This window comes from Thalassophryne amazonica, chromosome 10 (assembly GCF_902500255.1).
Source record: "Thalassophryne amazonica chromosome 10, fThaAma1.1, whole genome shotgun sequence".
Classification (NCBI taxonomy): domain Eukaryota; kingdom Metazoa; phylum Chordata; class Actinopteri; order Batrachoidiformes; family Batrachoididae; genus Thalassophryne; species Thalassophryne amazonica.
This window is the reverse complement of record NC_047112.1, coordinates 97,929,718-97,955,228: the sequence shown is the minus strand read 5'-3', so window position 1 is coordinate 97,955,228 and position 25,511 is coordinate 97,929,718. Positions and strand designations below refer to the sequence as shown.

The window sequence follows — 25,511 nt, the reverse complement described above, 5'->3', positions numbered from 1 at the left end:
AATTGGCCCGACACATATTTGATATACTGGAATATATGCATTAGGAGAAACAGAGTATGACTGTTTTTAGCCAAGGTGCAGTATGTAAATAAATAAATATCTGCAAATGTAAAAGCTATTGTTTGTGGGAAAGATCTCACCCCAATGCAAAACTCTACATGATAGGTGGACAGGGTCAGGTGGAGAGACACTGACATGCATGTACAGAGTATAACATGGAAGTAAACAAAGAAACCTTATGGATTATGTGCAGAGTGAACATTTTTCAGTGAAATGAACAGTAATCATCTGGGAGTCCAGTATCCCATAGACGCCTTTACGGTGTCAAATCTCCCGCGTAATCACGTTCTCGCTGGGGACGCCGAGATTTCGTTGTCAGTGTAAACGGCAACTTGTTTGCAACTTTGCGTCGTTATGGAGGTGAGTTCACCCAAAATATGTATTTAGGTGTTTAACTAAAATAATTGTGAGTGTTTAATGTGAGGGTTTTTTTTTTTTTTTTAGGGTGTTGTTGTTAGGGTTGCGTGTCGGGAACTGGTTCTTTTCGGGTATCCTTAAGAAATGATTCGATCCATCGAATAGCCTTTTTGCTTAATGATTCCCTTATTGGTCCTTCAGAGTGGCAATTGTTTTTGGGGGTGTTGGTCAGGAAAATGATCAGTTCTCTACATTGATTACAGACTCTGGAGTGGGTCTGTATAATCAACCATTTTGTCATGCTTCTGTCCTATCTGGGCTCCTGTCTTCGTTCCCTTTTCTTTTCTTTCAGTTTAGCCCATTCTTGACTTTGTTTTTATGCTTGGCTGCTTGTTTATTTTCTTGTCCGTTTCTGATTATTCATGTTGATGTATTATTCTGTGTTCCTGGTCTTGGTTCTCATGTATTGCATTTTTGTTTTAGCCATTCATTGCTCTTCTTTGTCACTAGTTTCATTGTTGGTCATCTTTTATTTTATTAGTCATGTATATTACTTTAGCTTTTCACATTCTTTAAATTATGCTTAGTCACAGGTTTTGCTTATTTTCCACTTTGCTTTGTCACATTATCTCCTGGTTTTTTCCCCTTTTGTTTTGCTCACGTTTATTATTTTCTGCCTTAAGCACATCTCATTTTTCTCTGTTAATTTTCCAGTCACTTAGTTCTTTTGGTTTGCCTGCATTGCGTTTCCTCCCTCATTCTCTTGCACCTGTTCCTCATCTGCCAGCCACGCCCCCCTTTCCAGATCCTTCATCCTCATGTGCACCTTGTTTTCCTGTCACCGCCTTCTTTATTTAAACTGCGTCTGTTCATTTGCTCACTGCTAGTTTGTCGATGATGTTCATCACTTACCAGCGCTTTGTCTCGTTCTGCTTTTGCTCTTGCCGGGTTTTGATTCTGCTCTGTTTACCTGACCCTGTTTTTGCCTCAGCTCTGAAAACCCAGTTTGCTCGTGTACTGACCCTGCTAATTTTTGACCACGTCCTCTGTCTCGTCCTTGTCTGGTACTTTTGCTCCACGGACTGTCTTCCTGTTGCCGAACCCCTGCCTGTAATAAAGACCATCCTTTTTACTCATATGCCCTGTTTGAGAGCCTGAATTTGTGTCCAGCCTGTCTATGCCTCGCCTCCACTCAGTCTTGACATGTTTTTCCAGCACAGCCTTGCGCTGAACCTTGAACCAATGAAGCAGTGATTCGATCTTTGATCTGCTGCTTCGTTGGTTCTGTGTTTTATTTCGATTTATCTTAATTTTTCCCCACTAAAACCCTAAAGAGCATATGTCTGTGAGTAATATTTACCTTTTTCTATGTTAAACCCAAAGGAAACCCCACACAGACAAAATCGACCTATGGTACACAAATGTCCTGCGTAGTCGTCATTTTCACATGCAGCATGCACGTCCTCTTAAAAACAATATAACTTCCACTCTTGTGGCCATGTTGGTTTGCGGATAAAGTGTGGTTTGTAGAACAGCAAAAACTAAGTCTAAAGTCTCGGGCTGCAACAGGGAGATGCGCCTTACAAACGTGGCATCACCACACTTGTCGTGTCTGCACATATCATCCCCAGTCACTTGTAACAGTGAAATATTCATATGAGAATGTATTATGGCCACTGGAGGCAAAGAAAAAAAAAGGCAGAGCAGGAGGGAAAATAAAACAGTCAACTAAAGAGGACTCTGTCTGTCTGTCTGTCTTGGTTGCTCATCACATTCTGTGTCATGCAATAATGAATTAAGGAAAACAACATGAAGAAAGGCCACAAGTGGGAATCGATCCCATGACCTTCTTGCTGGGAGGCAACAGTGCTTATCACTAATCCACCATGCTGCCTATGTCCTGTCTCAAACCACTACCCCCCACCCTTCACCAGTGGAGAGAGATTAAAGAAAGTGCACTTGAGGAATTTGTGGGCTCCTGTTATCATTTGTTGGCTCAAGTAATGAGGTCAAATTTCCACTGTGCCTTATCCACTTGTCTTTTTTTCCCTTTCTTCCTTCTTATGTTACTTTAATAATTGGGATGTCTTATGTAGATTAGGAATTTTCTTTCCTGAGACATTTTGTTCATTTGTTGTTGTACTGTTTAAGTTCTGTGCTGTATAAAACCCAAATACAGAACCTTTAATTAAAACAGAAAGAAGAAAGAAAAAGAAAGAAGAAAAGAAAGAAGAAAAATGATCCCCAAAACACCTAAAAAAAAAAAAAAAATAGAGGCTCGGTTGACAAATGTTGAGTTTACCCTTTAACACGACTGCTCAAACTGGAAAAATATGGTAGCGCTTTCATATTATTTTTTTATTATTACTGGCAATCCCCAATGGTGCAATAGCATAATAAAAAAGATTTTTTTAAATCAATAAATAAATGCAGTGACCACATTATATTTTTCAGAGAATGAATTGTTGGAAAAGCACTGCAAATACTGGCCATGGCTGCTGTCATTTTTTGAAGGAAAAACAGAAGCAAGTTGGAGAAATGAAAACATCTCTGATCACATTACATATACTACCAGCTATACTCTACTGGCTTCCAAAAATGCACAAAAATCCAATAGGTAGTAGATTTATAGTAGCCTCTAGTGCATGTACAACTAAACCATTTTATCCCAACTGCTAACCTCGGGCCTTAACCTTCTGGGGCCGACGCCATGGTATACAACGGCTGAGACCAAGCTTTACTAAATTGTAAATAACTTTTTTAATGATATGAGACAGAAACTTACTTTTTTTTTTTTGCTGAAAAGTTAACTCCGCCGACTTTCAAGCCACCGTCCACCATCTTTGTACTCCTCATAGAAACTGTGTGATGACGTGAGCAATGTGTGTCCAATCAGAATTGGTTCACCGTCACATGGTTTTCCAAAATCCAATCATAGGGCAGATTCACCTCACATGACACACCAAAGATTGTTTTTAGGAGTGATGTGTTACTAGTTTATTATAGTTTGCTGTGTGTTTTGAATAAATGTGTGTGGAAAATAATTTACCACTTTACTTTTTCCTTTCTTATTTCTGATTGTAAACCTTTATTACACACACTTATAAAACACAACTATAGCATATATATATATTGAAAACACAGGTTGTCCTGAAAAAAAAGACATATAAAACTTGATTGTGGGATGCAGGGAGAGCTGTTAACAGCAATAATAAAACATTTATGCCAGGCAAGTGAACTGTCCAAAAAATGCCCTCGGACCCCAGAGGGTTAAAAGAGTTACAAAACATTTCAAACAATACTGTGAAGGTAGCTCGGAACACTGGGGGTCAGTAAGAGAATTTTCAAACAAACAATAGGGATACCTATGGGAACAGATTGTGCTCCATTTTTTAGCAAACCTTTTCCTTTTTTATTATGAATATAAATTCATGAAAGATAAACTTAAAACAGATAGCCAATCAGCAAAAACCTTCAGTAATACGTTCCGTTACACTGATGACCTACTTACTTTAAATAACTCTAATTTTGAAAATGAAATTAAAAATATCTATCCATCAGAATTAGAGCTTAAAAAGATTACAGAAAACAATAACAAACTCTCATACTTAGATATAGAGTTGAGCATTATAGATTGACAGCTTAGAACAGCAGTTTTTGACAAACAGGATGATTTTAACTTTCATATTGTAAAATTTCCTTATATGAGAGTAGTGACATCCTCCGCACGTCTGTCTCAATGTGCCGAAAAAGTGCTGATGTCCACGTCTTTTCACAATTCCTGTGCTAGTCAGACGACATACCGCATCAAGACAGTGTCCAGTTTAGAAATGAACGGCACATTCCACTGTTACAGGAGTTATTTTTATGGAAAGAGGAGCGGAATTCCGTGCGTTGCGGTAGAGCCGCATGGCGCATAGCAACGCCGTGATGAAGCCTCACAGGACATGTTGGGGCATGTCCAGCTCATGCTCAATTTCTCGGATAATCACACGACTGAAAAGCAACCGACAACCGTCTGAAATCCACCTGAAAGCCGTCCTGTGAGACCAACATGGAGGTGGTTTTGTGCCGCGTTATGAACGGCTCCGTGGCGCGTTCCTCCGCTTTTCTTTCCATGAAAAAAACTCCTGTAACAGTAGAATGTGCCAAAAAAGTGCTGATATCCACGCCTTCTGCCTTTTTGTGAAAGTCAGATGACGTCCCGGATCAACAAAGCCTTCACGTTGGAAATGATCTGGTTGTTTCAACGGGGTTTGAGCCTGTCGATCGGCGCTCGGAGCGCGGCGCGCTCTCAGCAGTTGTGGGCGGTCTTTAAACTGTCTGAATCACTCCTTAATCTGTGTAATCCCCATAAAATCGTCCCTGAAAGCCATATTAATTTTCCGAACAGTGTCCACCTGGAGGTCTCTCACAGTTTCTGGAAAAAAATTGATGCAGCAAAGCTCCAAATCGTTCAGACATTTATTCGCAATAAAAAACGACAAGAGGGGTAGACCAGTGCTCACACAAAGCCTGCTCACAGGCGAATGACGCAATTGACAGGCGTGAAAAACTCACGCATGCGCACGAAGGTTCAAGCTTGGCTGAAGCAATCACACGTGATTCAAATCCATATGGTTTTTGAAAAAAATAAAAAGGTCGGATACTTTCTAACAGACCTCGTATATATATATATATATATATATATATATATATATATATATATATATATATATATATATATATATATATATGCCAGTTAAACGTTGTTTTATCAATCTAACGGGGACTAGAAGGAGAGAGCATATCTCACCCATATTGGCCTCTCTTCATTGGCTTCCTGTTAATTCTAGAATAGAATTTAAAATTCTTCTTCTTACTTATAAGGTTTTGAATAATCAGGTCCCATCTTATCTTAGGGACCTCGTAGTACCATATCACCCCAATAGAGCGCTTCGCTCTCAGACTGCAGGCTTACTTGTAGTTCCTAGGGTTTGTAAGAGTAGAATGGGAGGCAGAGCCTTCAGCTTTCAGGCTCCTCTCCTGTGGAACCAGCTCCCAATTCAGATCAGGGAGACAGACACCCTCTCTACTTTTAAGATTAGGCTTAAAACTTTCCTTTTTGCTAAAGCTTATAGTTAGGGCTGGATCAGGTGACCCTGAACCATCCCTTAGTTATGCTGCTATAGACGTAGACTGCTGGGGGGTTCCCATGATGCACTGTTTCTTTCTTTTTTTGCTCTGTATGCACCACTCTGCATTTAATCATTAGTGATCGATCTCTGCTCCCCTCCACAGCATGTCTTTTTCCTGGTTCTCTCCCTCAGCCCCAACCAGTCCCAGCAGAAGACTGCCCCTCCCTGAGCCTGGTTCTGCTGGAGGTTTCTTCCTGTTAAAAGGGAGTTTTTCCTTCCCACTGTAGCCAAGTGCTTGCTCACAGGGGGTCGTTTTGACCGTTGGGGTTTTACATAATTATTGTATGGCCTTGCCTTACAATATAAAGCGACTTGGGGCAACTGTTTGTTGTGATTTGGCGCTATATAAAAAAGGAATTGAATTGAATCTTTATTTTAGGGTTTTGTTTTCATTTTATTTTCTTACGATGAGTTTGCTACCTAAGTGGTAACTAGGCCTACCACTGTCAATGTTAACTTACCTGGAATTTATCCCTCTCCGTTAAGCTAGTTAAAGGTTACTACATGCAGCCACGAGCCCTGAGTTCTCCTTAGCCGGGAGTGGTTCCACCTCAGTATCCTTTCACTAAGGTACTTATATCTTGTCTCCATATACATTTCATCACGCTTTATGGTTGTGAATACATACAAATGTCCCTTTTCTTGTTTTTTTTTTATATATTATTATATTACTGATAAAAATGGAGGAGTGGGGTACAACTAGTTAAACCTAACAGCTAACGTTAGCTTATCGAGCCGGCTGCAGCACCGTTTATCAAAGCTAACAATATAGTCGGTTCTGTTCTGTTTTGGAAGCTAACGTTAATACGCACTTTTGTTTACATTTGTTGTTATATGTATTTGTTAATACCATTATTGTAGGGTTAAACTACGCTATTGTACTTTATATGCTAGTTACTGGCTTTGTTTAACCTTGTTGACTAGCAAGATACACTTGGCAAATTAACAGCTAAATTAATGGTAGCTCATCTATTACATGGTGTAGATTTTTAATGGTTCTTCAGTTTATGGGTTCTTTAATAGATATCAACAAATAGTATCTCAGTTTGGGATTTCTATGGATTTTGTCTTCCTATAGTAAGCTAGCAGGGTGAACTTTAGATAGATACCTAAAACATATTACATCATAGCTTCTGTTTCTATAATAAAATAACCAAATTTATAGCTTAGCCTACTAGCTATAATTTAATTTTACAACAAGTCTACAGACTAGGTATATGTATACTACAATCTTCTCCTGTATGAATATTTATGTTTTAGAAGCTAACTCCTATCATATTATGTAATTTTAATTTAATTTAATTAGCTTATAATGCGCCAAATGACAGTAAAAGCCGTCTCAAGGCGCCTTACATAAAACAAGTCAACATAAAATTGAAAAAATAATTAAAAATGAATAAAAATTCAAATACATAAATAAAAACAGAAGTAAAAGAATAAAACAAATAAAAATAAAAACTATCCATAAGAAAGAGAATAAAAATAGGTTTTGAGTCTTGACTTAAAAATGTCCACAGACTCAGACTGCTTCACGGTCGCAGGAAGACTGTTCCACAGGGTGGGTGCATGATACGAAAAGGCTCTTTGACCTGCTGAATTCTTCTATGTAGTAACTATATTTCTTGTATATTTTGTTTATTACCCTGATTGTGTTAATATCACTTATATACATGCTGTCCATTTTCTTGAGCCACTTAGATGGGTAGGGAGAGTTCCCATGGGATCAAAAAGCTTTTCAACCTACCATCCCTGGTTCTCAAGACCAGGCACCAAAGTGGCTCTACTCTTTTTTTTTTTTTAATATTTAGATATACTTTAGTATACACCAGTAGAGTTCTACCTTAGAATTGGAATGTATTATAGAAGACATACCTTACTGAATTTTCATATAAGACCAAATCCAGTGACATAATTAAAAAATGTATTTATTGTCTTCCAGACCTCCTTATGTTCATTACCACATTCACTATGCAACAAAAACAGTTAAGGGCATGTTGATTTGGCACAGGTTTTACACCGGATGCCCTTCCTGATGCAACGCCATATTGCGCGATGAATGGGCAGGGATGGGATTTGAACCGAGAACCTTCCACACTGGAGATAAGCATTATCATGCATCATACTTTTGGATGCTAACTGTGTTAGCATTTTTAGTAGCTATCAGTAGCTTCATGATGTTAGGTTGTTAATCCATACTTACTGAAGAAATAACCAGGTCAGAAATTTTGATGCCCACACCAAAGCAAAACAGTTATGAGAACCACCACACGATCCTCAAAAACATGATGCAATAAATGCAATAAACGCCTGAACTGAGGTTAGAATTTTAGCTGAGCTTGTCAGTTTTCAAGTTTATTTGTCCTGCCCAAGTCATATGGTCTCATCAATTTTTTATGGGGTGGGCTTTATGCGATGACTCATTGAGGAGTGCCGAAGAGCTACTGTGTGGCTCCCACTGATATGAAATGATTATTTGAAACAGTTTTCTCTTCTATTTTGAACAACGTGGGTAATATAAAGTCTGCAAAAGAAGAAGAGTGAACTGCTCTAAAAGCCTTTCTTTGTAAGAAAGATGGGTTTGCCTTTGTTGTGTGTTGGGGGGATTGGCTGGATGTTTTTGTGTTGTTTTCTTTTCTTTGCTGTCCAGGTGATATGCAAACTGGTTTTTGTCTGTGGAGAAGGTGCTGGCAGAAGAGTCCTTCACCCTCATCAGCATTATTAGCTGCACCTGTGGAGGATGTTCACGTGCAGGGCTACTGACTCGCAGCACCTGTGGATGATGCTCACGTGCAAACTTAAAGACTTTCAGCTGAAGCAGATAATGAGATGGCGTTCTGCACTTAAGCCATGAGTGGTTCAAGCAGAATTGCCGGGAACTCGACCTTGTGACCTTCGTTTGTGAGACGCTGAGGACCGCGCCAGGGTTTGACACATCGTGCCTGTCAAGGAGGACGGGTGAGGGACACATGCTGTCAGCACACATCAGAGGTGATTATTGTCTGAATGATCGTTAATAGTAATTTGGCATTCTGTTACGCAGTATATTTGAACATTGATGAGAATTGTGCAGTTTGCTTCTCACTGCCGTGGCGTACGGACTGATGATCCTCCACCTGTTGTGAGAAGCTGCTCATTTACATAAAGCTTAAATTCAGACCTGAATGTGTTGCTGATAGTGTGTGTCTCTGAAGGATATTTGCTGTAGCTCTGTTGACTTACCTCACCTTTTTCCATCCTTCACAGAGTCAGTTTGTCGTGTCCACCTGGGGGATGTTTGGCGGTGAATCTAAGTCCAGAAGCGCCGAGGCTTCGATCCTTTTGGGCGCTGGAGAGCGCGCCGTCCTTCACTCCGCCAGACAAACCAAATATTTATGTTGTACACTAATTATTGCACTGGAGGGGAAATAAAATCGTTTTGTTTGTGGAACCGCTTTCTGGTTATTTAGCGCTGGGTTCGGTCAGACGTTGGTCCGCTCCTCAACCTGCGTCTGCACATAACAGCCTTACTCTCGGCTGCACGTTTGTACAGTTGAGACTAGTGGGGTTACTGCTCTGCCTATGCCACATGCATTGCTGCTCTAATTGGTTGTACATTTGTGTTGAAAATAACAGCAGTGTGTTTAAAAAAAAGAGAGTAATAGCTTTATACTTAGCTATTATATTTATATAAAGGCCCTGTCACACTTTGACGATTAGCCAGCATATGCCGACAGCCCTGTTTCCACCCAGTGGTTCAGGTCGGTACTGCATGTTGAGGTGCCGGTCAGAAACAGGGAATTTAACATTATTTTATTTTTTTCATTTTCATTTTTTTATCTTGATGGACCATTTTCACTGTGTACAGAACGCTGATGATTCGACTGGTTGTGGTAAACGCTGTTGTGACGAATGAAGTGCTGTCTCTTTAAACTTTTAAAGCGCAGAGCGGCTGCTTTCAGGTCCGCTGAACAGACCTGATCAGGTCTTCACAGATCTGAATAATGAAACGCTGTGATGGTTTAAACTTTTAAAGCGCCAGTCAACCGCAATCAGGTGTGATCTGAATGAAGTGCTGATCTTAATGCACTTTAAACAGTGCATTAATCAGGCGTGACCACACCTGATCAATCAGGTCATCTGATAATCACACCGACAGCAATGACACTGTAAAGAGTTACAGCGCATTACTCAGGGTGTGATCACCCTGATCGATCAGGTCTTCTGATGATTACACCACAGCGATGGCGCTTTAAAAATTTAAATCATTTCAGGGCTTCTGTCTGATCAGAGTGCGACACCGTCATGAGAAAAGCACCTGGAGCAGAAAAACTAATGAGGGACTTGCTTTAAAACGCTATGTTTCCAGCCACGAATTAAAGTATTTCCAGATGTCATTTTCAGAAATCAGTCACAACTCATGCATTGAAATTTTTCAGCATGCCCACAATTTTTTGAGCAGCTCAGCTTATTAGGATGTACATCAGAATCAGAATCCTTTTGTTGTCATTTTATAGTGTACACAGTACAAAGTATAACAAGATTAAAAAGTAGCAATTCTTTTCAGTGCAGTTGATGATAAATAAAAGATAGAGTTGAAATAAAATAGAATAATAACAAAGAAGTAAAGCAAAAAACTACACAATATACAAAATACAAAATACAAGGAATGTGCAAAGATGTATGACACTAACTGCAAATATAAGAAGAGTTCTGTAGGAGAGGAACATTATATTGCACATGAGTGGGAAAAAAAAATTGCACAGTTCTGCTACTATTTCTGTTTTCTAAATTCCTTTTTGGTGGCGTTAAGGGCAATAACGGCTGAACAGTCTGAAAAGGTGGTGTCCAGGGTGGGCGGAGTCTCTGCTGATGTTGTGAGGTCTCCTGGGGCAGCGGGAGTTGTAGATGTCCTCCAGAGAGGGGAGGGGGCAGTCAATTTTTCTAGGCTGTGTTAATGACCCTCTGGAGAGCCTTCCTCTCCACAGCAGTGCAGCTGCAGAACTACAATGCGATTCCACAGCTCAGCACTGACTCCACCGAGCACCAGTAGAAGGACAACAACAGTTTGGTTGACACTATGCTCCTCCTGAGTAGTCTCAGGAAGAACAACTCTGCTGTGCATTCCCCAGGAACGCAGTGGAGTTAGCAGTCCATGACAGATCCTCTTCAATGAGGGTGCCCAGAAACCGAAAGACTTGCACCCTGTCCACCAGGTCCCCATGGATCTTGACCCTTGACCGGCTGCAGATCTGAAGTCAACGATCAGTTCTTTTGACTTGCTGGTGTTAAGAGTATAAAGCGCCTTGGGGCAACTGTTTGTTGTGATTTGGCGCTATATAAAAAAAAAATTGATTGATTGATTGATTGAAGAGTGAGGTTGATGATGGTACACCAGTCTGACAGATGCTCCACCTCTCTCCTGTATATAGTCTCATCTCCCCCTGAGATGAGCCTCACCACCATGGTGTCATCTGCAAACTTGATTATGGAGTTGCATGCATGGATGGGGGTGCAGTTGTGTGTGAAGAGGGTGTAGAGTAGGGGCCTAAACACAAAGCCCTGTGGAGAGCCAGTGTTGGTCCTCAATGCTGGGGAAAGGTGGGTTCCTACTCTCACCCTCTGGGAGCGGTCAGTCAAAAAGTCCATAATCCACATGCAGATGTTCTCAGAGAGGCCCAAGTCCCCCAGCTTGCTCACCAGCCTGCTAGGTATGATTGTATTAAATGCTAAGCTAAAGTCTAGAAACAGAAGCCTTGCGTAGCTCCCTCGGTGTTCCACGTGAGTCAATGTGGTGTGTAGAACAGTGGCGATGGCATCCTCTGTCGACCTATTTGCTCTGTAGGCAAACTGGTGAGGGTCCAGTGTGGTGGGCAGGGACGAGGTGATGTACCTCCGGACAAGTTTTTCAAAGCACTTCATAATGATGGGCGTGAGTCCTACTGGCCGGTAGTCATTGAGGGTGCTGATAGTGGTCCTCTTTGGAACAGGGATTATCGTGGAGGACTTCAGGCAGGGGGGATGAAGCATTGGGAGAGGGACTGGTTAAAGATGCTGGTAAAGACATCAGCCAGTTGATCAGCACAGTCCCTCAGTACTCTCCCGGTCACGCCGTCTGGTCCTGCAGCCTTCCGGGGATTCACTGTCCGCAGAACACGCCTGACCTACAGGGCTTGCACGGTGAAGGTCTGGGTGTCAGGGGTTGGTATCTGCCGTGCGGCTTCAGCAACTGTCTCCACCTCAAAACGGGCAAAGAAGTGGTTGAGCTCCTCTGCCAGCGAGATGCTCCCTGTTGCTGCAATGATGTTACTGGACCTGTAGTTGGTAAAGTGCTGAACCCCTTGCCACACCTGCTGGCTGTTGCTGCTGCTGAGGTCCTCCTCAATCCTCTCCCTGTAGGCTGATTTGGCTTCTTTGATGCTTTGCTTCAGGTCTGCTCTGGCACCACTGTAATGTTCTCTGTTACCAGACCTGAAGGCTCTGTCCCTCTCCTTCAGCAGAATCTTGACACTTTTGGTCATCCAGAATTTTTCATTTGGGAAGAGCCGGATACGCCTGTCTACTGTGACAGTGTCCACACAGTGTTGAATGTAGCCAAGTACTGCAGAGGTGTATTCTTCCAGGTCCTGGTTGCAGAAAACATCCCAGCTGGTGTTTTCAAAGCTGTCCTGTAGCTGCTGGGAGGCACCATCAGCCCAACACTTAACAGTTTTAGCTGTTGGAGGGATTTTCCTTGTGAGTGGGATGTATGCTGGTATCAGATTCAGTGACATGTGGTCAGAGGAGCCCAGGTGAGGCAGCCACATAGTCCTGTATCCATGCTTGATATCAGAGTAGGTTTTATCCAGGGTCCTTGCTTCTCTGCTTGCACATTTGATGTGTTGGTGTAGTTTTGGTAGCACTACTTTCAGATCAGCGTGGTTAAAGTCACATGAGATCACTTGCACTGCTTCTGGATATTTGTCTTGGTGCTGGTTGATAGAGTACTCCAGGTGGCTAAGGGCTATGCTAGTGTTAGCATCCGGTGGAATGCAAACAGCAGCAGTGTTGTATAGTAATGAAGTAAAAAGACTTCACTACTGTACTTAAGTACGTTTTGGGAGACTTTATACTTTACTTGAGTTTTTTAAATTCAGCTTACTTTCACTTTTATTTCACTACATTTCCGACCTTAATTGCATACTTCTACTCCGATACATTTTCTATTCGCCATGCCATTACTCATTCCAAAAAAAAAAAAAACGTGCGAAAAAAAGTCGTGTTTTCACCCAGAGACACCAGTGATTACTAGTGACTGCAGCGAAGTCAGGCCGATTTGTCTTGAGGCATGTCCGGTAGGCTTTTTTGCAGTTGCACACTTGGGGGGTGTTTGTCAGGAAAATGATCATTTCTCTACATTGATTACAGACCCTGCTGCAGGTCTGTAATCAACGTTTCTGCAGCGCGGCTTTGCTTTGAACCTTGAACCAGTCAAAGCAGTGATTCGCAGGTTGAAGCAGTGCTTCGATCTATGATTCATGGATTTTATTTCGCTTTATCCTATTTTTTTTCCCGCTAAAACCCTGAAGAGCAAATGTCTGTGAGTAATATTTAATATTTTTATGTTAAACCGACCTGTTATGGTCTTCTGAAACAGTTGATAGATGTATTTTATAACTTAAAAATGGGACCGTCTATGGCGTTTTCAATGTTAAAGTTAGCATTAAGCTGTTCGCATCAACACATTTGTGTTGATTTGTTTTCTGCATAATTAATGGCTCAGCGTTCATTGTCGTAAGAGTCAAATTGTAATTTTTTAAATTTATTTTTATTCATATATTATAGCAACAACAATAACAGTCTACATAATAGATAATAATAGTCAATAATAATAGACTAATAATGTTACAATTTTAGAGAAAGAGACAAAAAGAACCCAATGAAACAAAACACAACAGAAAAGATAAAACCATGTAACAATGAAAATAAATAAATACATATAGAAATAAATAACTGTTTCCTGTGAACACCTAGTGAGTAGCCTACTCTCGTTTAGGTTTTGAAACCTTGTTTCTGAAGTGTTTTTGTGTGATGTGCACAATTTTCAGTATTTTGACTAATACTACCAGTCATTTACAAGCCTAGATAAAGTTTTATAAAAAATAAATCAGACCATTTTTGATTATTAACATTTACTTGTACTTTTACTTTCAATACTTGAGTACATTTAGTTGTACATTACTTGTCATACTTAAGTACAATAAATACTAGATACTTTAAGACTTTTACTTGAGTAGCATTTCAATCAGTGACTTGAACTTCTACCAAAGTCATTTTTTTAATGGGTATCTGTACTTTTACTTAAGTGTGATTTTCCGGTACTTTATACAACACTGAACAGCAATCACCACAATGACATTAAACTCATGCAGGAGGTACAGTGGTCTGCACTTTACGGTCACAAACTCCACGTTTGGGGAGCAGTATTTGTCTATGATGGTGGCATCCGTGCACTAGCTGTCCCTCTTGTTGGTGAAAGATCTTGCATTGGGTTGGAGAGGAAAATACTAGGAATCAGTAGTGTGTGCTTTCGTCTCCGCAGCTGCGCTAGGGTGCCGACCCAGTAGCCCCGCTTTTGTTTCCTCTCCTTCCACCGTCTCCTTCTCTTGTCTGTGGGGAAGATTATCCACAGGGAGCCCAGTGTCCGGGCGATGTCCTGTGGTATGTTGTTACCATGGATGAAGTCTGCAGTTACACGTTCACTCCGTAAACCAATCCGTAAGAGATCTTGTTGCCTGTAGTCAGCGACCACACAACAGGATGGCCAAAAAGATAGAAAAACACACTGAAAACTAGAGGAGCTAAGAGCCGCTGCGACTAGGCGCGCCACCATCTTTGAAGTGAGCTTCAGCGTGTTTCAACATGCTCTTACTTATCAAAAAACTTACCCTTAACTTATTGGACTTATGCCAGCATTTGTAAATACGACTGGCATACGCTGGCTAAATCGTCAGGGTGTAACAGGGCCTTAATAGCTTTTATTTCCATACATGTATCGGGAACACTGCACATTCTATTCCAAACCAAAACAAGCAGAAAAATGTATCAAATTTGTTATTACTTTACAGAAAGTGGAAAAAACGAATACAGTAAAATTTGCCTAAACCATCATTGTATAAACTGGATACTCGCATTCACCAGACAAAAGCAAAGGTCCCAATATCTATGTATGGTTTTCCATGTAATAAACACTGTATATATACACCAGATTTTATATCATGGGTTTTTGCTCACTTCGGACACAACGTCCCATCCCATCTTCACATCTGTGTTGCATGGAGCCAACTGACTTTTGACTTAGACAACTTTATTCATCCCATCAGGGGCAATTAATTTCAGCAGCCTGCATACCGGCACATCACAGAAAAAAAAACAAAAAAAAAAACATACTACATCCACATAAAATGTGCAACATACTACGTCCCCATACCCATACATCCACACCTTACAAGGAATTTAAAAGACGGATAGCAGAAGGAATAAAAGATTTTAACAACCGATTCGTCCTGCAGACAGGTGAAACATAACGACGGCCTGAAGGCAACAAAGAAAATTCACCTGCCAGCACATGTCCGGGAGAAGACAAGATACAATTTGCCTTCCTCACCATTTGCTGTTCACAAAAACTAGCTAGGTCTCTGGTTTCCACTCCAATGATCTTTGAACATGTTTTTGTGATACTATGCAAGCTCCTTTTATCTTTCAGTGCCAGGCTAGGAAGCCAGCAGATGAAAGAAAAACATAAAAGACTTTCAATAATAACAGAACTAACAGAGAAGAACTTCAATTTGCGAAGGAGGTACACTCTCTGTTGCCCTCGCTTCACAATGTCTGCCGTATTTATGTCAAATCTCAACTTCTCATCAAAAAAAGTGCCCAGATATTTATATGCAGGAACTTTTTCTACAGCTTTCCCATGAATAATGCTGTCTATAGCAAACCCTTTGTTACGTCTAAAATCAATTATCAGCTCCTTCGTTTTAGATACATTTAACTCCAAGTGATTTGTATCGCACCATGAAACAAAATCAGCAAGGGCCTCCCCATGTCCTGACTCCTCTCCCTGAAGAAGGGACAGCAAAGCAGTATCATCAGAGAACTTAACTAAATAGCTGCGTTGCCTGACACTTCTGCATTCATCTGTATATAAGATGAAAAGCAAGGGGGAAAGAACACAGCCCTGTGGTGAGCCTGTGGACAAAACTAAGGAGTCTGAAACGCGTCCATTTACCAAAACTCTCTGTCTCCTATTCGTTAAAAGTCCGCCAACCATTCAACCATCTGGTGAGGCAATTTAAAATCACACCTTAACCTCTTAATTAAAAGGCAAGGCTGCATCAAGTTAAAAGCTGAAGAGAAATCAGCAAATAAAAGCCGAGCATGAGCTTGAGGCTTTTCCAAATGTCTGTAAAGACAGTTGAGAATAAAAAGCTTAGCATCTTCTACTCCTTTACCCGCCTGATATGCAAATTGAAGTGGATCAATATTCCCTTTCATGTTTGACATTATCATATTCTTCATAATTTTCTCAAAGACCTTCATACACAGTGATGTGAGTGCCACAGGTCTAAAATCATTAAACTGTTTAGGAAATTACTTTTTCGGGACAGGAATTATAAGTGATGATTTCCATAAATCTGGCACTCGGCCGCAACTAAGTGACCTCTGAAAGATATAGAGGAGGACGCTACTGAGTTGCTCACCACAATACCTCAGTGTACGTCCACAAATTCCATCTGGACCACAAGACTTCCTTACATTAACCTTCTCCAGAAGTCTTTTCACACTATCCTCGCTAATGATTATACCATCATCAGTGGCAGAGGAAGTGCTCTCAAGGGGGAGTTTATCTGCAACCTCATAGTTCTCAAACCTAGAATAGAAACAGTTAAATGCATTCGGCAGATCCTCATCGTTACTTCCCTCTACTTTAATTGGCGCTCTATTATTATCCTGTTGGACATTAGTAACTGAAGCCATAGATTTAATGCCTATCCAGGCTGCCCGCAGATCACCACTACTGTACATATGTTCTACCTTGTCTTTGTAAGCTCTTTTAGCTTTACGGATTTCGTTCCTAACCTCCTTGTTAATTTCTTTCTTTTCCACATTATCTCCTATATAAAAAAAATTTTTCTTCTTATTTAAAACACTCTTTAAATTTTTGGTGACCCACGGTTTATTATTGGCATAGTTAATAATATTCTTCTGAGGAATGTTGATATCCACACAGAAGGATATATAAGAGGAAACAGTCTGTGTCAGTTCATTCAGATCAGAGCATGTATCATAGAAAACCTCCCACGCAGTCCATTCGAAGCAAGCCCTCAGTTTGTCGATGCAGTCTTCGGACCAACACCTCACAGTCTTTATAGTCCGCTCCCGACGTCTACAGACTGGCCTATAAGTTGGCAAAAGAAGAACACTATTATGGTATGAGGCTCCGAGAGGGGGCATACTGATGGACCTATAAGCTTTGGCTACTGAGCCATAGCACTGGTCAACAATAGAATTCCCCACAGTTGTTGAACAAGTAACATACTGCTCGTATGTCCTCAGTACTCTGTCCAATCGGCAGTGGTTAAAATCCCCCAAAATAAATTTAGGAGCATCAGGGGAAATTGCAGTTAGTTTATTATTCACATCCTCGATCAGCTGGCAAGCTGCCGTGATGTCAGCTCTCGGGTGAATATAAACCAGGGAAAAAAACAACTGAGGAAATTCCCTCGGCAGGTATAAGGGGCGAAGTGAGATACTCAAAAGCTCAATATCTGAGGTGCATATTTTCTCTCGCACCACAACAGTTTTACAGTATCTCTCATTAATATAAAAACAGACCCCACCTCCTTTAGACTTATTTGTAATAAAAGAAGAGCGGTCCAGACGAATGGGGAGTCCAAAGCCGGTTAAGTAGAAATCCTCATTCCTGTCTCGTTCTCCCAGCCATGTTTCAGTGAACGCGAGGAGGCAAGTCTCTCTAAACTCATGTTTCCACTTTGCGTAGATCTCGAGTTCATCCATCTTATTCCTGATAGACTGAACATTGGAAAGAAGGACTGTTGGGAGAGGTGGGAGCCAGCGTCTATCGTCAAGTCTAATTCTTCTCAGCCGGCGCTGGACGCCACCCCTCCTCCCCCTTCTTCTCCGGCGTTTCCTCGGTACCAATCCACTTTCTGCAGTGTCGAAAAACCCACCCGGCAAGCCAGGAGGACGCCAGGACTCTGAACCTGCTTCTGGCAGACGGAGAGACAACAAGAGTTCCCGACTGTAGATAATCCTACCAGCACTCACGTCTCCGCCATCTTGGTAGCCGCTAATGCTCCGACATAACAGAGTCCAGAGAGCAACAAAGATCCCAATGTAAGCTCCCTTCATGTTTCCGCGTAACTCCGCTTAGTCCTCGATAACAGATACAGGCATAGAAGTCCACAGCAGTAACACACAATCGATGACAACAACAACCAGCACTCAGCACTCAGAACATACGCCTCAGCAGGCTGCACAGTGTCGCACAGGTAGACGAGCGCCACTTCCGCTCCATCATCATGTGAGCAGGTACTGCAGCCCAGGACGATTGAATTATATTCCACAATTCCTCTGCATTTCTTGGTTTTGCCTCAGAAACAGCATTTTTGATGTCACCCCACAAGTTTTCGATTGGATTAAGGTCCCATGATTGGGCTGGCTATTCCATAACGTTAATCTTGATGGTCTGGAACCAAGATGCAGCTCACGTGCTGGTGTGTTTGGCGTCGCTATCTTGTTTAAATGCCCATTTCCAGGGCATTTCCTCTTCGACGTAAGGCAACATGTCCTCTTCAAGTATTTTTATGCATTTAAACTGATCCATGATGTTGTGAAAGTGTAGGAACACGGACCCACAACAGGGGGCGCAATGAACGGACAATGGAGAAAAGTAAAGAATTAGTTTTACTGTTGTGAGAAGAACACAACTAATACAACAATTAACAATTTTGAGGCGTAAGCCGAAATCTGCTGGTGTCGTGTGGGCAGGCTCGAAGGTAGGAGACGTCCGTCCTAGTCGAACCGGAACCACCCAGATCTCCTCTGCCACCGAAACCCAGAAGTACTGGAACCGCCAAGTCCCGAATTCCCAGGTGGCCACTGCCTTCGCTCGTCGGATCCGGTACTGCTGGCGGAAAAGAGCACAAACACACAGGTAGGATGCGACCGCACCCAGTAGACGGAGAGGGGCAAAGCCGCCTCCACCTCTTGTCACACTTAAGCAGGAAAGGTGAGTACTTATCCAAACACTTGGCCTTCAGTAGTCCGCTGTCCTGAAAGGGTTATCAAATATTGTCACAGAATATGCTGCTGAGGTGATTACCTTAACTCAAGGCGATATCTCGGCACTGAGGTGGAGACGCCGTCCTGCTGATATACCTCCGTGCTGAGTGGAACAGCTGTGTCCAGTGATGGGTGACAGCTGTCACCCTGGCTGCTCCCGTAAGGCGGCAGCGCCCTCTGGTGCCTGGAGCCGGCACTCCAGGCAGGGCGCCCTCTTGTGGTGGTGGGCCAGCAGTACCTCCTCTTCAGCGGCCCACACAACACATGATCCCTGGTATGCGATAAATAGGCCCAACACCATAGTACAAGAAACATCCCTATGTCATGATGCTTGCTCCACCATGCTTCACTGTCTTCACGGTGTACCGTGGCTTGAATTCATTTCTTGGAGCTCATATGTCAAACTGTCTGTGGCCCCTTGAACCAAAAAGAACAATCTTGCTTTCATCAGTCCACAAAATGTTGTGCCATTTCTCTTTAGGCCAATCAATATATTCCTTGGCAAAATGCAACCTCTTCAGCATCTCAGGGTTTTTTTTTTTTTTCCACAACAGTGGGACTTTGTGGGGGGCTTCTTGCCCATAGCTTGGCTTCACATAGGTGTCTTATAATTGTTACAGTACTCACAGGTAATCTTAGACCTTCTTTGATCACCCTGGAGCTGATCACTGGCTGAGTCTTTGTCATTCTGCATATTCTTCAATCCATTTTAATGGTTTTCAGTTTTATCCTGCGTCTTTCTGGTTTTGGTTACCATTTTAAAGCATTTGAGATCATTTTAGCTGGGCAGCCTATCATTTTCTGCACTTCTTTATATGTTATCTGCTCTCCAATCAACAAATTAATCAAGGTACACTGTTCTTCAGAAGAATGTCTGGAAAGACCCTTTTTACTCAGATTTTCTGAGAGAAATGCACTAGAACCAGCATGTACAACATTTGCTGCCTTCGTCCTTAAATAAGGTCCACGTGTAATTAGGGTCACAAAAAGAAAAATGCAGACACTGCTATTTTTTTGAACAGCCTAATATTTCTTTGTGTTCACTTACTGTAAAATAATCACAAATTTGGCACAGTTTTCTTCATGTTTTGATTTGGAATAGAATGTGCAGTGTTCTCAATGCATTTATGTGTATGGAAATAAAGTTTTTTGAGCATTACTCACTTCACTCACACACTGCTATTATTTTGAACACAAATGTACGCCGATGCAATAATGTCCAGAGGCAGATTTTCTACATCTGACCGCACAGCCCCTGGAAATAAAATGTGAATGGAGAGATACCAGAGTAATTTTCCAAATGAGAAATTAGCTGGCTGTGCCAGACTAGCAGTCAGTCCTAACTGTTTAACAAAATTGACTGACCTCAAGATGAGTGCAGAAAAATCTATGATGCTGTGTTAAATGTTGAATCCTGAGTGCAAAAAAAGCAGTGCAAAGCTTTTATTGTACTTTAACCAGCTCCCTGTCTTAGTGTTTTTGTGTGGCCAATTTTTTGGGATCCTCCAAACTGTGACTGTCTAGCGTTGGGACCAGGAGGCAGAGCTGTGGTCTTATACACCTCTCTGCAGCTTCTCTCCCCCTGCCATCCCCCTATTACCCCATCCCCGTAGAGACGGTGCCTGCTCCCAGACCACCAATAACTAGCAAAAATCTATTTAAGCATAAAATTCAAAAAGAAAAAATAATATAGCACCTTCAATTGCACCACAGACTAAAACAGTTAAATGTGGTCTATTAAACATTAGGTCTCTTTCTTCTAAGTCCCTGTTGGTAAATGATATAATAATTGATCAACGTATTGATTTATTCTGCCTAACAGAAACTTGGTTACAGCAGGATGAATATGTTAGTTTAAATGAGTCAACACCCCCGAGTCACACTAACTGTCAGAATGCTCGTAGCACGGGCCGGGGCGGAGGATTAGCAGCAATCTTCCATTCCAGCTTATTAATTAATCAAAAACCTAGACAGAGCTTTAATTCATTTGAAAGCTTGTCTCTTAGTCTTGTCCATCCAAATTGGAAGTCCCAAAAACCAGTTTTATTTGTTATTATCTATCGTCCACCTGGTCGTTACTGTGAGTTTCTCTGTGAATTTTCAGACCTTTTGTCTGACTTAGTGCTTAGCTCAGATAAGATAATTATAGTGGGCGATTTTAACATCCACACAGATGCTGAAAATGACAGCCTCAACACTGCATTTAATCTATTATTAGACTCTATCGGCTTTGCTCAAAAAGTAAATGAGTCCACCCACCACTTTAATCATATTTTAGATCTTGTTCTGACTTATGGTATGGAAATAGAAGACTTAACAGTATTCCCTGAAAACTCCCTTTTGTCTGATCATTTTTTAATAACATTTACATTTACCCTGATGGACTACCCTGCAGTGGGGAATAAGTTTCATTACACTAGAAGTCTTTCAGAAAGCGCTGTAACTAGGTTTAAGGATATGATTCCTTCTTTATGTTCTCTAATGTCATATACCAACACAGAGCAGAGTAGCTACCTAAACTCTGTAAGGGAGTTAGAGTATCTTGTCAATAGTTTTACATCCTCATTGAAGACAACTTTGGATGCTGTAGCTCCTCTGAAAAAGAGAGCTTTAAATCAGAAGTGTCTGACTCCGTGGTATAACTCACAAACTCGTAGCTTAAAGCAGATAACCCGTAAGTTGGAGAGGAAATGGCGTCTCACTAATTTAGAAGATCTTCACTTAGCCTGGAAAAAGAGTTTGTTGCTCTATAAGAAAGCCCTTCGTGAAGCTAGGACATCTTTCTACTCATCACTAATTGAAGAAAATAAGAACAACCCCAGGTTTCTTTTCAGCACTGTAGCCAGGCTGACAAAGAGTCAGAGCTCTATTGAGCTGAGTATTCCATTAACTTTAACTAGTAATGACTTCATGACTTTCTTTGCTAACAAAATTTTGACTTTTAGAGAAAAAATTACTCATAACCATCCCAAAGATGTATCGTTATCTTTGGCTGCTTTCAGTGATGCCGGTATTTGGTTAGACTCTTTCTCTCCGATTGTTCTGTCTGAGTTATTTTCATTAGTTACTTCATCCAAACCATCAACATGCTTATTAGACCCCATTCCTGCCAGGCTGCTCAAGGAAGTCCTACCATTATTTAATGCTTCAATCTTAAATATGATCAATCTATCTTTGTTAGTTGGTTATGTACCACAGGCTTTTAAGGTGGCAGTAATTAAACCATTACTTAAAAAGCCATCACTTGACCCAGCTATCTTAGCTAATTATAGGCCAATCTCCAACCTTCCTTTTCCTCTCAAAGATTCTTGAGAGGGTAGTTGTAAAACAGCTAACTGATCACCTGCAGAGGAATGGTCTATTTGAAGAGTTTCAGTCAGGTTTTAGAATTCATCATAGTACAGAAACAGCATTAGTGAAGGTTACAAATGATCTTCTTATGGCTTTGGACAGTGGACTTATCTCTGTGCTTGTTCTGTTGGACCTCAGTGCTGCTTTTGATACTGTTGACCATAAAATTTTATTACAGAGATTAGAGCATGTCATAGGTATTAAAGGCATTGCGCTGCGGTGGTTTGAATCATATTTGTCTAATAGATTACAGTTTGTTCATGTAAATGGGGAATCTTCTTCACAGACTAAAGTTAATTATGGAGTTCCACAAGGTTCTGTGCTAGGACCAATTTTATTCACTTTATACATGCTTCCCTTGGGCAGTATTATTAGACGGTATTGCTTAAATTTTCATTGTTACGCAGATGATACCCAGCTTTATCTATCCATGAAGCCAGAGGATACGCACCAATTAGCTAAACTGCAGGATTGTCTTACAGACATAAAGACATGGATGACCTCTAATTTCCTGCTTTTAAACTCAGATAAAACTGAAGTTATTGTACTTGGCCCCACAAATCTTAGAAGCATGGTGTCTAACCAGATCGTTACTCTGGATGGCATTTCCCTGATCTCTAGTAATACTGTGAGAAATCTTGGAGTTATTTTTGATCAGGATATGTCATTCAAAGCGCATATTAAACAAATATGTAGGACTGCCTTTTTGCATTTACGCAATATCTCTAAAATCAGAAAGGTCTTGTCTCAGAGTGATGCTGAAAAACTAATTCATGCATTTGTTTCCTCTAGGCTGGACTATTGTAATTCATTATTATCAGGTTGTCCTAAAAGTTCCCTAAAAAGCCTTCAGTTGGTTCAGAATGCTGCAGCTAGAGTACTGACGGGGACTAGCAGGAGAGAGCATATCTCACCCGTGTTGGCCTCCCTTCATTGGCTTCCTGTTAATGCTAGAATAGAATTTAAAATTCTTCTTCTTACTTATAAGGTTTTGAATAATCAGGTCCCATCTTATCTTAGGGACCTCATAGTACCATATTACCCCATTAGAGCGCTTCGCTCTCAGACTGCGGGCTTACTTGTAGTTCCTAGGGTTTGTAAGAGTAGAATGGGAGGCAGAGCCTTCAGCTTTCAGGCTCCTCTCCTGTGGAACCAGCTCCCAATTCAGATCAGGGAGACAGATACCCTCTCTACTTTTAAGATTAGGCTTAAAACTTTCCTTTTCGCTAAGGCTTATAGTTAGGGCTGGATCGGGTGACCCTGGACCATCCCTTGGTTATGTTGCTTTAGACGTAGACTGTGTTTCATAATTATTGTATGGCCTTGCCTTGCAATGTGGAGCGCCTTGGGGCAACTGTTTGTTGTGATTTGGCGCTATACAAGAAAAAAGTTGATTGAGTTGATTGATGTGCACAATTTTCAGTATTTTGACTAATACTACCAGTCATTTACAAGCCTAGATAAAGTTTTATAAAAAATAAATCAGACCATTTTTGATTATTAACATTTACTTGTACTTTTACTTTCAATACTTGAGTACATTTAGTTGTACATTACTTGTCATACTTAAGTACAATAAATACTAGATACTTTAAGACTTTTACTTGAGTAGCATTTCAATCAGTGACTTGAACTTCTACCAAAGTCATTTTTTTAATGGGTATCTGTACTTTTACTTAAGTGTGATTTTCCTGTACTTTATACAACACTGAACAGCAATCACCACAATGACATTAAACTCATGCAGGAGGTACAGTGGTCTGCACTTTACGGTCACAAACTCCACGTTTGGGGAGCAGTATTTGTCTATGATGGTGGCATCCGTGCACTAGCTGTCCCTCTTGTTGGTGAAAGATCTTGCATTGGGTTGGAGAGGAAAATACTAGGAATCAGTAGTGTGTGCTTTCGTCTCCGCAGCTGCGCTAGGGTGCCGACCCAGTAGCCCCGCTTTTGTTTCCTCTCCTTCCACCGTCTCCTTCTCTTGTCTGTGGGGAAGACTATCCACAGGGAGCCCAGTGTCCGGGCGATGTCCTGTGGTATGTTGTTACCATGGATGAAGTCTGCAGTTACACGTTCACTCCGTAAACCAATCCGTAAGAGATCTTGTTGCCTGTAGTCAGCGACCACACAACAGGATGGCCAAAAAGATAGAAAAACACACTGAAAACTAGAGGAGCTAAGAGCCGCTGCGACTAGGCGCGCCACCATCTTTGAAGCGAGCTTCAGCGTGTTTCAACATGCTCTTACTTATCAAAAAACTTACCCTTAACTTATTGGACTTATGCCAGCATTTGTAAATACGACTGGCATACGCTGGCTAAATCATCAAGGTGTAACAGGGCCTTAATAGCTTTTATTTCCATACATGTATCGGGAACACTGCACATTCTATTCCAAACCAAAACAAGCAGAAAAATGTATCAAATTTGTTATTACTTTACAGAAAGTGGAAAAAACAAATACAGTAAAATTTGCCTAAACCATCATTGTATAAACTGGATACTCGCATTCACCAGACAAAAGCAAAGGTCCCAATATCTATGTATGGTTTTCCATGTAATAAACACTGTATATATACACCAGATTTTATATCATGGGTTTTTTGCTCACTTCGGACACAACGTCCCATCCCATCTCAATGCATTTCAATTAAAAACCACTCGAAAGCTCCCTGTCTTATTTATAAAAATAAAACATGATTCCAAAATAGGCCACAAAGAGCACCAATTCTTAAGTATCATTCTGGCCTTGACCTTACTGAGTTGTTCAAATATGAAGAGCAGAACACTGCAGACTACCAACTTCACTCTGGGCTGTTTACTTAAACACAAACAACGTGGGTAAAAACAATCAGTAGGTTAGTCCATGAAAAGTGTTGTCCTGCTATACATGAAAGGCTTGGATGAAGGTTAAATTGAACTCATAGCTGTTAGGAAACAAAGTTACACATTTTAGGGAAGTAAATGAGTGATCTCACCTTCACCCACAATACCCAGGACTTCAAATTTATTCATTACATCACCAATATCAGGGATCTTCATCAAGTCAAAAGGTGTGATTTCTGAGGTACTTGGCATTCAGAGAGAGGAGGCCCAGCTACAGGATTGCACAAGCAGGCCAGGTGCTGGTTCCCAGGAGACATCTGGCATCTGTGAGCCATAATATCCTCCGCATACCTTCTTCACTCGCTCACCTATACAGAAATGACAACATTTAATAACAATATAGACACACGATGTACCA

General features: G+C 41.1%; 1 protein-coding gene across 1 annotated transcript in view; it reads right to left on the bottom strand.

Annotated features, from left to right (window-relative positions):
* LOC117518168 (cyclin-dependent kinase-like 5) overlaps positions 1-25,511 on the bottom strand; it is a 186,677-nt gene that overhangs the window by 131,701 nt on the left and 29,465 nt on the right. The window contains 1 exon segment of the mRNA XM_034179226.1: positions 25,246-25,461. Within this exon segment, the coding sequence (XP_034035117.1) occupies positions 25,246-25,345 (100 nt within the window). The 5' untranslated portion in view covers positions 25,346-25,461.